This window comes from Cydia amplana, chromosome 1 (genome assembly GCF_948474715.1).
Source record: "Cydia amplana chromosome 1, ilCydAmpl1.1, whole genome shotgun sequence".
Lineage (NCBI taxonomy): Eukaryota > Metazoa > Arthropoda > Insecta > Lepidoptera > Tortricidae > Cydia > Cydia amplana.
Window position 1 is genome coordinate 10,004,072 of NC_086069.1, and position 14,139 is coordinate 10,018,210.

The following is a 14,139-nucleotide window of genomic DNA, read 5'->3' on the forward strand; positions in this document are numbered from 1 at the left end:
CGTCATGCAATGGCGTGTGGAGTGCGTGAAAATTTTTCTTCGGATGTAAGTATGCCACCTGCATTCGCATTAAATTTGTCGGGCAATTAACTATTTGACTGCCGGTATACCGTATGTATCTTTCTCATAAATTATGTGTAATTGGTGCGTAACATAAAGCTGCAAGTAACGTCTAGGCAATGGAGTATGCAACGCGAGCCTTTTATAAATAGGTACGTCGCGTGTATATTGCCCGCATCTGTGCTTACTCGTATTGTGCACTAGACAGTTGGTATACCGTAGTCCGTAAGTATATAATTAGGTGGCTCATTTCAATGGATTTTGTGCCTTATTATAGGCACTTGACGTTTTTTTTGTTAGGTGACACTATGATCAAAATTGAAAACACATCATCTAATTAAAAATATATATTTTACTCAGATATTGTCCCAAATATACCTACCTCCTTCAAAGTCTTCAAACCCCTTTTTGGAGTTTATTTCTGTAGCTTTCATTTAGGTGGGATTTTATTTCTGTAGCATTCATTTTGTTACATTATTTGCTCATATCAAACTTAATTCCGAATTATTATTTTAGAAGTTCGAGCTCCCTGAACAGCACGAGTTCAGTGAAGCCAGGCATTAGCATATCCGACCCTGATGACAGCTGCAAAAACATACGATTAGACAGGTATGCCCATGCCATATTTAGATTGAGGTATGCCATTTTATATTACAGATTTTACTTAGTAGTACAGTCACGGACCCTATTTTAGAACCTATTTACGTAAAATGTTATCAAAACACTAAAAATGCAATAAGTGCGCATAACATGTACCTATACAGGGTGTCCCAAGAAGTAGTGATATACTGAAGCTGGGAGGTAGAGGACCTAGAGGGCTATCTGAATCACCCCCATGTATGTTCCGCGTATTTTTATTTTTCTAAGCGCCCTTGAAGTTGTGAACATACTGGGTAATTTTATCTTTCTTGGCATTAATTTTTTTTTTAAATTCATTCAAAGATCTAACGATAGTAAATGTTACCATACTGAATTGGCCTATCTATCAGCTTAGCACACAAAAAAATCAAGCATCTACCGCAATAATTCACGTCACCATAAATAAAAATCTCATCGTACTCGGCGATAGGTGAAAAATTAAAAAAAATCATAACTCCGAAAATACGAAAAATCGCGGAACATACATGGGGGTGATTCAGATAGCCCTCGAGGTCCTCTACCTCCCAGCTTCAGTATATCACTACTTCTTGGGACACCCCGTATGTATAATATGACTAAGATTTTATTCAGATACTTACCTAGTTTTATTGTATAATATGTATTATATTACCATACACTATAAGTTTAGTAAAGCTAAATCTCAGTAGGCCGTTCATATCTTTAAGATTTTACAATACATAAATAAAAATAATAAATAGAAAGTATACAGGGTGGAATTGTACAATTGTGAATAAAATTTCAGGTTTTCTCCATAGTAAATGTATGGAAAAAGTTTTTAATAATTTGTGGCTTTTTAGTACGTTATCGTAAGTTGACCCATAGGAAACTATTGATACTGAATAGGAATGGAATCGATTGGCATAGGTACAAAGATCGCATGTGAAAAATAAAAGTTTTCATTTTGATACAAATTGTATGGGAAAAGTTTTCCTCGATTTGTGGCTTTTCTAGCCGGAAATTTTGTTTCAGTTCGATACAAGCTTTTCATCCTCAATAGGAATGGGATCGATTGGCATCAAATAAAAGTTTGTCAAAAATGACCTTTTTCTCGCATCCTGTATGTTTTTTCCAAAATCTGTAAAAGCCAATCTTCATTAATTTGAAATCGAGGGAAGGTCTTCTAAGACCGTTTTCTCGTAGCAGTACGGGATCTGGTAGCTGCCCTCACTGACCCAAAAAGAAAATCCACCCTGTATACAATGGTTCACTTGGTACATTATAAAAAAAATCTTACGTCTGCGTACTAATCTAAAAAATGTTATTTAAAAAATTTAAATATGTTTCAAGCTCATCATCAAGCGAAGACGACGATGACGGTTCATCGACCAGCGAGAACCAAGACGCCCTGTCGGAGCGAAGTCAGGAATCCGCCAACCTCCGACTACACGGGAACCTCACAGCATCTCTCAACCACAGGTCCACGCTCACGCCCAACCACAGCAAGAGCCTGAGCACCCCGTACACGGGACAGAATATGCCCGTGCATCCTGTCATGAAGTCCAACTCGAATCCAGCGGTGGATAAGCAGGCTATGGGGATCACGACATGTGAGTTGAGGACCTTTGAGTATTTGAATAAAAATAAGTAAGTAGGGCTTCCGCTTAATTCATATTGTTGAGAAAAAATATCATAGTTGATGGTTGATATTAACTATGTATGTTTCCTCGTAATAATTAGAAAACCACTGCGCAAGTACTTATCCAATTTAACCAATCATCTGAATTAAAACGCATTCACTGCAGCTTTTCGCTACAAAGCGGAAAAACACTAACGCTACAAGCATAGTGCAAAGCTCGCACTGGAAGTGAATGGGATATGTGGTAGGTAACGTACTTTAGGGTTATCTAAATTAAATTGGACATCCAATATATTTAGTAGTAGTAGTAGTAGTAATCACTTTATTGTACACAACACAGGTTTACATATTTAGGTTTTTTATTTATTTATTTATCTGTTGTTACATGAATAATTTAAATAAATCTATATATAAATTAATTTAAGTTAAGTTAAATCTGTTCCATATGTTTATTAAAACCTTTTAAATTAAATAACACCAATAGTATATATCCTTGCATAATTCCACCTTTGTTAAAGCTACTTGATATTACTTATAATAACCCCTTTGTATAGTTTTAATTAATGTTTTTAATTGTTGCCTCTTCAAATTAGTAGGCAAGTATTAATTTTATTTTTCGTCGCCTACCTACTGGGATACAAGTTATGCACTATTTAGGCAAACACCGTTTTTAGGGTTCCGTAGCCAAATGGCAAAAAACGGAACCCTTATAGATTCGTCATGTCTGTCTGTCTGTCCGTCTGTCCGTCTGTCCGTCCGTATGTCACAGCCACTTTTCTCCTATAAGAACTATACTGTTGAAACTTGGTAAGTAGATGTATTCTGTGAACCGCATTAAGATTTTCACACAAAAATAGAAAAAAAACAATAAATTTTTGGGGTTCCCCATACTTCGAACTGAAACTCAAAAATTTTTTTTTCATCAAACCCATACGTGTGGGGTATCTATGGATAGGTCTTCAAAAATGATATTGAGGTTTCTAATATCATTTTTTTCTAAACTGAATAGTTTGCGCGAGAGACACTTCCAAAGTGGTAAAATGTGTGTCCCCCCCCCTGTAACTTCTAAAATAAGAGAATGATAAAACTAAAAAAAATATATGATGTACATTACCATGTAAACTTCCACCGAAAATTGGTTTGAACGAGATCTAGTAAGTAGTTTTTTTTTTATACGTCATAAATCGCCTAAATACGGAACCCTTCATGGGCGAGTCCGACTCGCACTTGGCCGCTTTTTTATTATTATTGGCGTACTTAGACGTTTCTTTCTGATATATGATGACACATTACTGACATGCACAACCTAATTTACTTAATCTTAGTAGTGTCGTATGTTGGTACAAAAATGTTTATATTCCTACCAGTATTACCTTATTTACCAATACCGTACCTGTAATAAATGTATGATATATTGACCTAACCTTTAACCTTCCTGCATCGGCTCTCAGTTTCAGGACGTTCCATTCTGGGTATGATATTTTCAAACCATTTGCATGCACACTATTTTAATTTCCGTCCCCAAATTAGTATTTACTCTTTACAAATATGCAACACTTATAAAGCAAAGCAAAATTGTTTCCTTCATCCGTTGTCAAATGGGCACCCACCATTATCATAAAGATGCAAGGCTATCATTTATGCATCGCAGTATCGAAATACTTCCACCTGCTACTTACTTATTTTTAGGGTTCCGTACCCAAAGGGTAAAAACGGGGCCCTATTACTAAGACTCCGCTGTCCGTCCGTCCGTCCGTCCGTCCGTCCGTCTGTCACCAGGCTGTATCTCACGAACCGTGATAGCTAGACAGTTGAAATTTTCACAGATGATGTGTTTCTGTTGCCGCTATAACAACAAATACTAAAAACAGAATAAAGATTTAAGTGGGGGCTCCCATACAACAAACGTGATATTTGACCGAAGTTAAGTAACGTCGGGCGGGGTCAGTACTTGGATGGGTGACCTTTTTTTGCTTATTTTGCTCTATTTTTTGTTGATGGTGCGGAACCCTCTGTGCGCGAGTCCGACTCGCACTTGGCCGGTTTTTTATAAAAAGTACACCAACTAATTTAAGTAAGCAATTATCTTAAGCACGCAATTCAACTAGCTGTTTCAACCAGGTACCCTTTCATCGCCCGCCAGTCGCCAATCCTCGGAAGACAGCGGCACGACCGCCAACCAGCCGACCATGTGGCTTGGCACAGAGGACGGCTGCATACACGTCTACAACTGCTTAGATAATATTCGGATCAAGAAGAACAAAGTGAAGCTACAGCACAACTCGGGGGTGCATTCTATAGTGTAAGTGTACTTCTTTTTATCCTTAGTGTAAGGCCTGAGTGGACGCTCGAAGCGGAGCGTTCGGCGGGGCGTGCAGCGTGGCGTCGGGCTCACAAGTGATTTGAGCAGCGTGTACTAAGGCCGCTGCTATACGTTTGCATTTGTTTAACATGCACGCCGCACGCCCCGCCCCGTTGCACGCCCAACTCGAGCGTCCACTCAGGCCTTACACTTAGAGAGAACAGCCTAACGGGCTCAGGATTGAGAATGCCAGCATCCACGTCTACAACTGCTTAAGTAAAAAACGCATCAGAAAAACAAAGTCAAATCACAGCGCAACTGTGTATTCCATGACTAACTATAGAAACTAAACTATAGTTGGTGTTTTGTTGAAGTGTCCTTCAGGTTGATTAGGTACATGTTTAAAAATGTTCTTTGATATTGAAAATACCCAGTATTTTTAAAGCATTCGTTTTTCATACCGATATCACAATAACTGTTTATACAGATGTTATATTATTATTTTATTCGAGAAGTGCTTAGTCGTGCCGGCTTCTTGGATTTTAATCAAAATAATGCTAACAATTCCAGGTACATGGAGGGAAAGGTGTTCGTTGCCCTTGGCAACGGTGACCTCGTGGTATATTGCAGAGATATAGGTAAATATCTAAGTTAAATATACTTTTTGTGGATTTAGACTGACTTCAAAATAAATCCTGACCGACTCAAATGATAAATAATAGGATTTATGTATGGTATACCCCAAGGTACACTCTTGGGCTATATAACTAAGTAATTTTTTACCAGAAATAGGCTACATGACTAATTTTCATTTATGGTATCAATCAATCGGGTTTGTTTTTAGGATCAAATGTCTATATGGGACCCATTGCATTAAAGTAACACAAAAGTCAGAAATTGTAGTCAAAGGCCGACAGTCGCACTTCACTCGCGAAACGCCCTATACAAAACCCATCTTGTAGTATGGACAAAACAAGAAAATTGCGTTTTTGTCGGTGAAATATTGCGGTTATGTATATAGTTGCTATACAATATTTTTTTGGATGAAATGTAAGGAATCGAATGGTACCCTTACTTTATCGTTTTTGGAAGTTTAAAAAAAACTTAAATTTTGAAACTTTCAGGTCCTGTATTTTTGTAATTTTTCAATATTTTATTTTAATATCCACATGCAAACGACAGGGTTGAGTGGAGGAAGGGAGGGGAGGCCTTTGCCCAGCAGTGGGACACTAAACCAGGCTAAAAAAAAATCCACATTATTGTGATAAATTGCTCGTTTGCTATCTATTTTACTAGTATTTGTTATAAAATTCAACATGTGTCATCATCCGTATTGTTACCGCCTTTCAGACGGTTCCTGGACGGAGCGCTCCACGATCCCCGTGGGCACGGGCAACACGTCCGTGACCAGCATGCTCCTGTCCGGCGGCAAGCTGTGGTGCGCGACGCACTCGTGCATCAAAATCATTAACCCGCAATCGTTGCAGGTTTGTTTTCTTAATTGAAAGTATTAATAATTAAAAAAACGTGTAGTGTAGTCCACGCCATCTGATCAGTGATCACCTTTATCAATTATTATTTCAAGCCTCACCCCCATGAGCTAGGATCCGCCCTTATATATTATATGTAGTAGTATCCAGTAGCTATTTGGCTATTTCGGTCCAGTACAAGCGGAAGCCTCTTTTTTACGAATGAAGTTAAAAGTCTTAATTATTCTACTCGTCTTTCACATCATATCACGAAAGACCAGACATCGTAAAGTTTGTAGCATTTTCTATGCAACGTACCTAGTGGAGTTAAGGAATTGAACCGCCTTCACAAAACAGTTTGAAATGCCATCATTTTATGATGTTCAGTTCATCTACAGTTCCTTGTTATGCGTTTCCGAAAGCAAATAGGTATACTCATTAATGAAAGTTATAAGTATTCACATTTAGAAGCAAAGTAAATATTAGGTTTATATAGGCACATGACATTATATTTTTAATAGTAATAAAATAATAATAGAGTATTGATTCGATACCTAACGTTGCGGTAGGTAGGTAGGTTTACGATGCGATGACAAACCAAATGGTTTGAAAAACCCTAAACGCCCTGTGTACGGCACAAGTACAGAACTATAAATGCTTGTGCCGCACAGTGCCATATACTGGTGGAATCCCGCCTTCAGGTAACTTGCATTGCATACTTGTAAAAAGAAATTCAAATGAGTGTTTAATCCCCACACTAGTAGAGCGCTATAATAGCCCAAACAATTTTTTGAAGTGAAAACTTCTTTAGCGGCGCTGGGCACTTTTTGAGGTGGGGAAAAAATGATAAACTCGAGACAGCGTAAGGCGATCACGTGACCGTAAGATTTAGATGGCCACTTATTTAGATGGCATTTAAATCAATAAAGAAAAATTCAATGACATTACATGAAAAAGGTTCTAATTTCTAATCTTGTACGGGCTGAAATACGAGGATCTCACAGTTACATTCTAACCCCCTTATTCATAAACGAGTTAGCAAGCCGATAATAATCGTTTGTCCCTTTCCATCATACTAATACGTCGGAAAGGGACAAACGATTATTATCGGCTTGTCAACTTTAGTAAACGTTTATGAATAAGGGGGTTACTTTATATCACTCAAATATAATTCAATAAAGCTACACCTTGATGAAATCGCAAATAAAAGTGAACTCTAGTACTGGTGAATAAAACTCAAAATATCATGACCAAATATATTTAGATGCGAGGTCTGCAAGGTAACTTTACAATTTCTATTCGAATTTTAAACAATTAACGCTACACATTTGAATTTCGAATTTTAAACAAGCTCACTGACCAGCAATTTCGGAACTAAAGTTTTTCAATAGAAAGGAGGATGGGTCAATTATACATAGTGCTGCAGACATTTTGGACTAGTCATTGAGTTTTCACTTGTGTCGGCACTCCCGGAGTGCAACCCGTTGTTTTTATTTTATTTTACAATGGTTTAACATTCCAGGTCGACGAAACATTCCAAATAAGTTCGGAAGCGAAGCCGATCAGCCACATGGCGGTGGCGGGCGGCTCGATCTGGCTGTCGCTGGACAACGCCGCCCAGCTCAGGTGTTACAACGCCACCACGAGAGAGATGCTCGCTGAGATCAACATCACGCCACAAGTCACCAAAATGCTGCAAGGTGAGTGCACACTGCAAAGGAGTGGTTGAAGGAATCCCGGGCGGAATTTTACGTTTCACAGTTGTTTTGTGAAATAGAAGTGTCCTTGTTATCTGATCTTTGTCACGGATAGTATAAAGCGATGCTAGTTAAATTAGTTATTTTTATAAAAAAAGTGTTTGGAATTGTTTCCTTTCTTTCTTGGGTTATTTATTTGAGAGTAAAAAACTAGTTTGTGTGTAATGTGTATAAAAGGTTAACGGAAGTAAGTAGGTACCTGATTCTAGAAACGTATGACGAGGCCAGATGCGGTGGTACCTACTTGTAGAGTTTTATCCGAATCTGATGCTCTGAAGAGCGGTCAAGGTCAATATACCTACACAGAACCGGCCTACTTATCGTTGTTATACGTACACTTTGCAGGCTGCGACGACATCATCCGGCAACACAAAGCGGCGTGCCTGCGGGTTACGGCGTTGCTGGCACACAGAGATACGCTATGGGTTGGCACAAGCGCCGGCGTGCTGTTGACCGCGCCGCTGCATAACTCGCCCAACGCACGCACTGGACAATTCACTGTGCCCACGCTCACAGGTAAGAGTGTTCACTAATAGTTAGTATACGTGAGTGACCCGTTTTTAATATATTTAATACTAGCGACCCTCCCCAGCTTCGCACGGGTTAACAAATTATACACAAACCTTCCTCTTGAATCACTCTATCTATTAAAAAAACCGCATCGAAATCCGTTGCGTGGTTTTAAAGATCTAAGCATACAGACAGACAGACAGACAGCGGGAAGCGACTCTGTTTTATACTATGTTGTGATGTATGTGTCTCACGGAAAATTTGTTATTAAAATAGTTTGTGGTGATCCTCATCCAATATTACCTATCTACGGAATACAATGATTTTGCCGCGCCGAGATACTTACGACTCACCAACGCCCACACTGGACAGTTCGCCTACATATTTAAAAAAAGAATATAATATGTTAGTTAAAAGGATGCGTACGTTACAAAACCTTATACCAATTTATTCTAACAGAACACTGTAGGTCTAAAGCGTATTTCTTTAATTACAGGTGTCACCTACGGCCATACTGGCCATGTGAGATTCCTGACCATCGTAGAGAATCCAGCAGCTCAGAAGCAACCCGCGAAACCCGCGCAAGCAAGCCTTAAGACGAAAGCCTTGACCAGGCGGTCAGCCAACGCGGAGAAACTACACAAACAGGCGGAGACTACACAGAGTAACAAGGAAACATTAATCATTTCGGGAGGAGACGGTTACGAAGACTTCAGGAGTTCGAGCATGACAGAAGATGCGGGCAGGGAAGATTCGACCAATCATCTCTTGCTGTGGAGAGTCTGAACGAATGTCAAGGCCTACAGGGTTTACGATTATTTTCAAGGCCTGCTAAAAGAGGGCGTTGACTTGGATCCGTGCGCTCACGAGATGGCGTCACGGAGAATTCGGATTGACGTTTTCAAGTGTTTTTCGAATGTGATTTAACGTAGTCTTGAAGACACGTAATATCCTTATTACGTTACCTAATGATGTTAAAACATGTTTTCGAATGAATGTTATTATTCCAGCTTATAATTTAGATTGATGTACGCTAATCTAATGAAATAAAATAATAAATAAACGTTAAAAAATGTGTTGCGCTTGTGAGCGCGGGTAAATGTAGTATTATGAGATTATTAACGTTTAGTTAAGGCATTAAATGTCACTGTCATCCCGCGGCCATAAAATTTATACAAAATTTGATTACCAAATAATCAAAAATTTGAATGGTAATATAACATTTTTAACAGTATTATTTTAAAAAATCTGAATTGTTATATTCGTGCATCGTTTTATAATGATGACCTAAGTACCTTATTATATAAAATTTACAATAAGTAATTATTTAAAAAGGTCTTTTAGAGTTATTTACATGGTAATAGCCATATCAAACGAGTGTTATAAATGTCCCTTATAAGCGGCCATAATGAACCAAGAAATAAATAATTATCTATAGTAAATGTGGATATACAGTTGTAACTGAAATATTTGCATCGTAGCCGGCCATTTTGAAACGTTAATTGTTTTCATGCAAATGGAATTCTAAAACATTTCTAGTACGAATTGATATTATTTTGAGGTGATTGCTCAAAATCTTTGGACTTTACCAGATCTACTTTGAGAGCAGATTTAAATAAAATAGGATGTTTGGATGTATCACATATTATTATATTGCAGTAATAAAAAACACACTAAATACGGTCTTTTATTTCCTGTCAAATTTATTTATTTACTAATTATGATCTCTCCGGGTTTAATTTCGAAGTAGGTACTAATTAAACGAAAGCGATGAGCAATGTAGTTAAATTCGAAAAGCTCAACGGAGATGGCGCTGCAATCGTTTAGGTTCCAGCTGACAGATGAACTTTCGTGAGTACAAATTCCAGGATATATATTTAAAAAAAAACAATGTCTTGTTTATGACTTTACGGCGCCGCGCCGTGACGGCTGTGCGCACGCATGGATATTGGAATCGTGGATGTGGATACTTGAATTGTTAGTTTTAAGAAAAAAATAATTGATGAGTTCGATCAATAATAAAATTGCATATTTTAGAAAATAAAGAACCAAAGTAGCCGTCGGGGCCTATTACCTACAAATCGACAAACTATATTAACCGATTCGCAAGAATGTAGACAAAACAAAGGACAACTGGCTCTGTATTCTGAGTAGGTACCTAAACTAAGTCTAGACTCTAGAGTGTAGGTACCTACTCAGAATACAGCGCCAGTTGTCAATAACTAAATAAAATTTTATTATTCTTTCTGAGTCAATTTACTGTAGGTATTAGGAAGAGACTGATAATAGGTATTTAAGAAGTAAAAAAATGAGGATGCCAGGATTAAATAAATAATAAATTGTTATTTTTATTCAAACCATCGTGTCACAATCAATTTTTATAATTACTTTTCGTTACATAAGTATATTTCTGTGAAAATTAATAACATTATTTATTTTACAATTACATTTTTTTTTTCTTTTTTGTGTGGTACACTTATGGCAATAAGAGCCCAAACACTTATGAAAATATTTTAGTTACACATAGCAGCTATTTGACTAATGAATTCTTCGACTTCAATTTCTTTGCTTTCATTTTTCTTGCCTCTACTAACAAAATACGGGTCATTTTGTAACTGAGCTGCTAACTTCTTCAAAGTGTTTCGTCTGTCTCTGTCTTCATTTATTTCTCTTTTTACATTTTTGCTTTCGTTATTCATTAATTCAATAGTTGCACAGATGAGTTCTTTAGCCTTTAAAAACCCATCATGAGTTTTTGAGCTTGTTAAATTCATGTCTTGAAAATCCTTCTTGCCCCTTGCTATATAAAAAGGATCATTTCGCACCGATTTCACAATTTCTTCCATAGCGTTGCGTCTACCCCTTGATGTTTTAAAGTACTTCTTTTTGCCTCTGGATATAAAATAGGGATCTAGGGATTCACCTGATGATCGACTGCTTCTTTCTACTAAAATATAATGTGGTTGATCAGCATATATTCTATCGTCGAACAGAGTACTGGAGACTGATGGCTTCACGGTCAACTCAAAAGGAATTCGCTCAACGCCATGCTGATTTTTCATTCGATTAACATCAAACAAATACTTTAACTGACTATTCCTTCCTCTATTCTTCCAGAAACGCCCATCGAATTGAGTTGTATCTTTTTTAAGCCTGGATAAATAGTCTATATCACTTTCAACTTTGTTGATAGCTTCCATTATAGATTCCTTGAGATCTTCCCTTCGCCTGCCTCTATTTCCCCAAAATGGTTCAGTAGCGTCAAGTTCTTTTTTACCACGATTTCCCCAAAATGGTTCTTCATCTTCTTTTTTTCCTCTGTTGCCCCAAAATGGTTCTTCATCTTCTTTTTTTCCTCTGTTGCCCCAAAAAGGCTCTTCATCTTGTCTTCTTCCGCGATTACCCCAAAACGGCTCATTTTCTTCCCTTCTACCTCGGCTTCCCCAAAATGGCTCATTGTCTCGTCTTCCCCTGTTACCCCAGAAAGGTAAATTATTTTCTCTTCGTCCTCTCGTACCCCAAAATGGTTCCTCCTCTTGTCTTCTGCCCCTGCTACTCCAGAATGGACCAACATCATTGTCAACTGGTATTTCATCGGAATTCCGCCTCCCTCGATTGCCCCAAAAGGGAAGCGTATTTTCCCTTCTGTCTTTTAAATTTGGATGCCCGTTGAGCTTTTGTTCTGTTTTATAACTGTAGTCATCATTATTACCAGAAACAAGATCGGAATACGTTAGGTCATTGTAATTTTCTTCAGATGAACGCCTGCCTCGGTTACCCCAAAAAGGTGGTTCATTATACAGTTTATTCTTTATATTTGGAAACTTCCTATTTACTTCTTGATCAATATCATCTTTAGTTAAATCTTTATGATTGACTTGTCTCTTTCCCCTATTAGCCCAAAATTGTCCATCGTTTTCATCATAATCGGCAAATCTTTTAATGCGGTCGGTTGCTTTTTCTTTCAGATGTGTTTTCTGGGTAGTTTTTGCTCTTTTTGTTTTATTGCCGCCGCCAAATGCATTACTTGACAGGATAAGCAGGATCAAGGCTAATATGTGCAGCCGTTTTCGCATTTTACTTGCAACTGAAAAAACATTTTTTTTATTACGTGGGTATACTATGTTAAAACAATTAATTTTTCATGTTTTAAATGGACGGTTATAAACATGGAACTAATCAGGGAATCTGTAGATGTAAGTTTTTTTTTAAATCTTAATTACTTTTAGCTGTTGATTTATTTCACCGCTTTTTTGGAAATATTTAACAATTAACTCTTTACAAAATCATTTAGAAAGTATTTGTAGTCGTTTTTTAAGAAAATCTCTCAATTTTCTCGGAGTATTTATTTTTCTATTTAATTCATACATTTTAAATTTATCTGCATAATTTGAAGCTTTTAAATTGCTGTTTATTTTATTAAAAAGCTGCTTTTTATAGTTACTGTTTATATGACCGTCCATAAAATACAAAAATAAACAGCAGATAATATATTACTGAATCGCGATTAGAAAGGGATTGAGATAGCTGTCAATCCATATTGATTTTGACGTAAGTGTATGGAATCTGTTATTTCTAATCCCTTTCTGATCGCGGCATGATAATAATAATAAAATGAAATCGTAAAAAAACCTTATAAGGGTCTTTGGGTTTCAAGAGGACATTGAAGCAATATGTCTGATCTGGTTGCTCTATTTAAAACTACTAGGTACCTATAAATGTCACATCGCCTAAAAGTGCCTTCTTTGCTGTCTTCATGTACATTTTTTTAGCATTTATAGTACCTCCAATTTAGTGACAAAAAAAAAACAAATTATAGGGTCTATTTATTAATTAAATTCCAAAAGGAGGTAAGCAAAGGTATACTGTGTGAGGCGTGTTAAAAATGAAATAAAATGATATTCAATCAGAACCAGAGCCCGTACACTGACAGTGTCAAAACTGACATATACGCTATCGAGAATGTAATTTACTTTCTATACATCTCGTTCGCACTAATATGCGAGTACGAGCGAGATGCATAGAAAGTAAATTACATTCTCGACGGCGTTTATGTCAGTGCAAAACTGATGGTTGCCGTACAGTTGGCGAAAATAGAAAAAAGGGGAGTACTTACAGTTTTTCGAACTTCGTCAAATCAGGACCATAGTAACGTCCAGTAGCTGGCAGCAGGGTTGTGCTTCTGCGGGCTAGCGGTAGCTCCGCTGCTTTTATAAGGGGGCAGTCGGCGGCCCAGAGGGCTGTCACAGCGGATCTCATTTGTTCTGTTTTCCACTGGATTTCTCAAGAGAGCGCGTGGCCGTTATTAAATTAAAACAACGTTTCTTACATTGGACTGGACATACGTGGGTAGCATAGTTGGGTTCCTCGTGGAAGATGCGAGTTCAATTGTTAGGAATTTTTAGAACCATGAATAAGTATAAGGTTTAGCATTGATATGGAATTATAAATTAATATAAATTAATGTAATACCTTTGTAAATATTTATATTGATATGTGTTAATAAATAAATAAACGATAAACTTTTAAAATACCTATATTATTTAACACATTCACTACCAACGTTTTCAAAGCGCTCGATAGGCGATTACAGCATTTTCCCGTGTTGTAGCGACTACGAACAGACAACCCGTCCCAGCACTCAATTGGTGCTGCAGATGATAACAATGTACTGTACCTATCTATTGTGGTAAGATAGTGTTTAAGGACCAAACGTGCAAATATTAAATATAAAATCTACAATTTTGTTCCTACCGCGAAAACCGAGATTCGCAAATTGGGAGGATCTTTCTCTTTTACTCCAAT

General features: G+C 37.3%; 3 protein-coding genes across 5 annotated transcripts in view; 1 reads left to right on the plus strand and 2 right to left on the minus strand.

Moving 5' to 3' along the window:
- Positions 1-10,008, plus strand: part of LOC134663129 (rho guanine nucleotide exchange factor 17) — a 150,073-nt gene extending 140,065 nt beyond the window's left edge. Inside the window, exons 13-21 of one of the 3 annotated variants that reach the window (XM_063519460.1) lie at positions 577-669; positions 2,008-2,267; positions 3,748-3,768; positions 4,418-4,598; positions 5,169-5,236; positions 5,949-6,085; positions 7,590-7,767; positions 8,170-8,340; positions 8,831-10,008. In XM_063519460.1, coding sequence (XP_063375530.1) covers positions 577-669; positions 2,008-2,267; positions 3,748-3,768; positions 4,418-4,598; positions 5,169-5,236; positions 5,949-6,085; positions 7,590-7,767; positions 8,170-8,340; positions 8,831-9,120 — 1,399 coding nt within the window. In that variant the 3' untranslated portion in view covers positions 9,121-10,008. The remainder of the gene's footprint in view (positions 1-576; positions 670-2,007; positions 2,268-3,747; positions 3,769-4,417; positions 4,599-5,168; positions 5,237-5,948; positions 6,086-7,589; positions 7,768-8,169; positions 8,341-8,830) is intronic. The other 2 variants (XM_063519479.1, XM_063519469.1) reach the window with 2 other exon arrangements.
- Positions 1-14,139, minus strand: part of LOC134647513 (uncharacterized) — a 206,595-nt gene that overhangs the window by 153,835 nt on the left and 38,621 nt on the right. The window lies entirely within an intron of this gene.
- On the minus strand, positions 10,842-13,717 carry LOC134663057 (uncharacterized protein PF3D7_1120000-like). The gene is made up of 2 exons (XM_063519361.1): positions 13,451-13,717; positions 10,842-12,421 (listed from the first exon to the last, which is right to left on the minus strand). The coding sequence occupies exon 2, from the start codon at positions 12,408-12,410 to the stop codon at positions 10,848-10,850; it is 1,563 nt and encodes a 520-aa protein (XP_063375431.1). The 5' UTR covers positions 12,411-12,421; positions 13,451-13,717; the 3' UTR covers positions 10,842-10,847.

Coding starts and splice junctions, on each gene's coding strand:
- LOC134663057 (XM_063519361.1), bottom strand. CDS start 12,410: ATGCGAAAACGGCTGCACATATTAGCCTTGATCCTGCTTATCCTGTCA.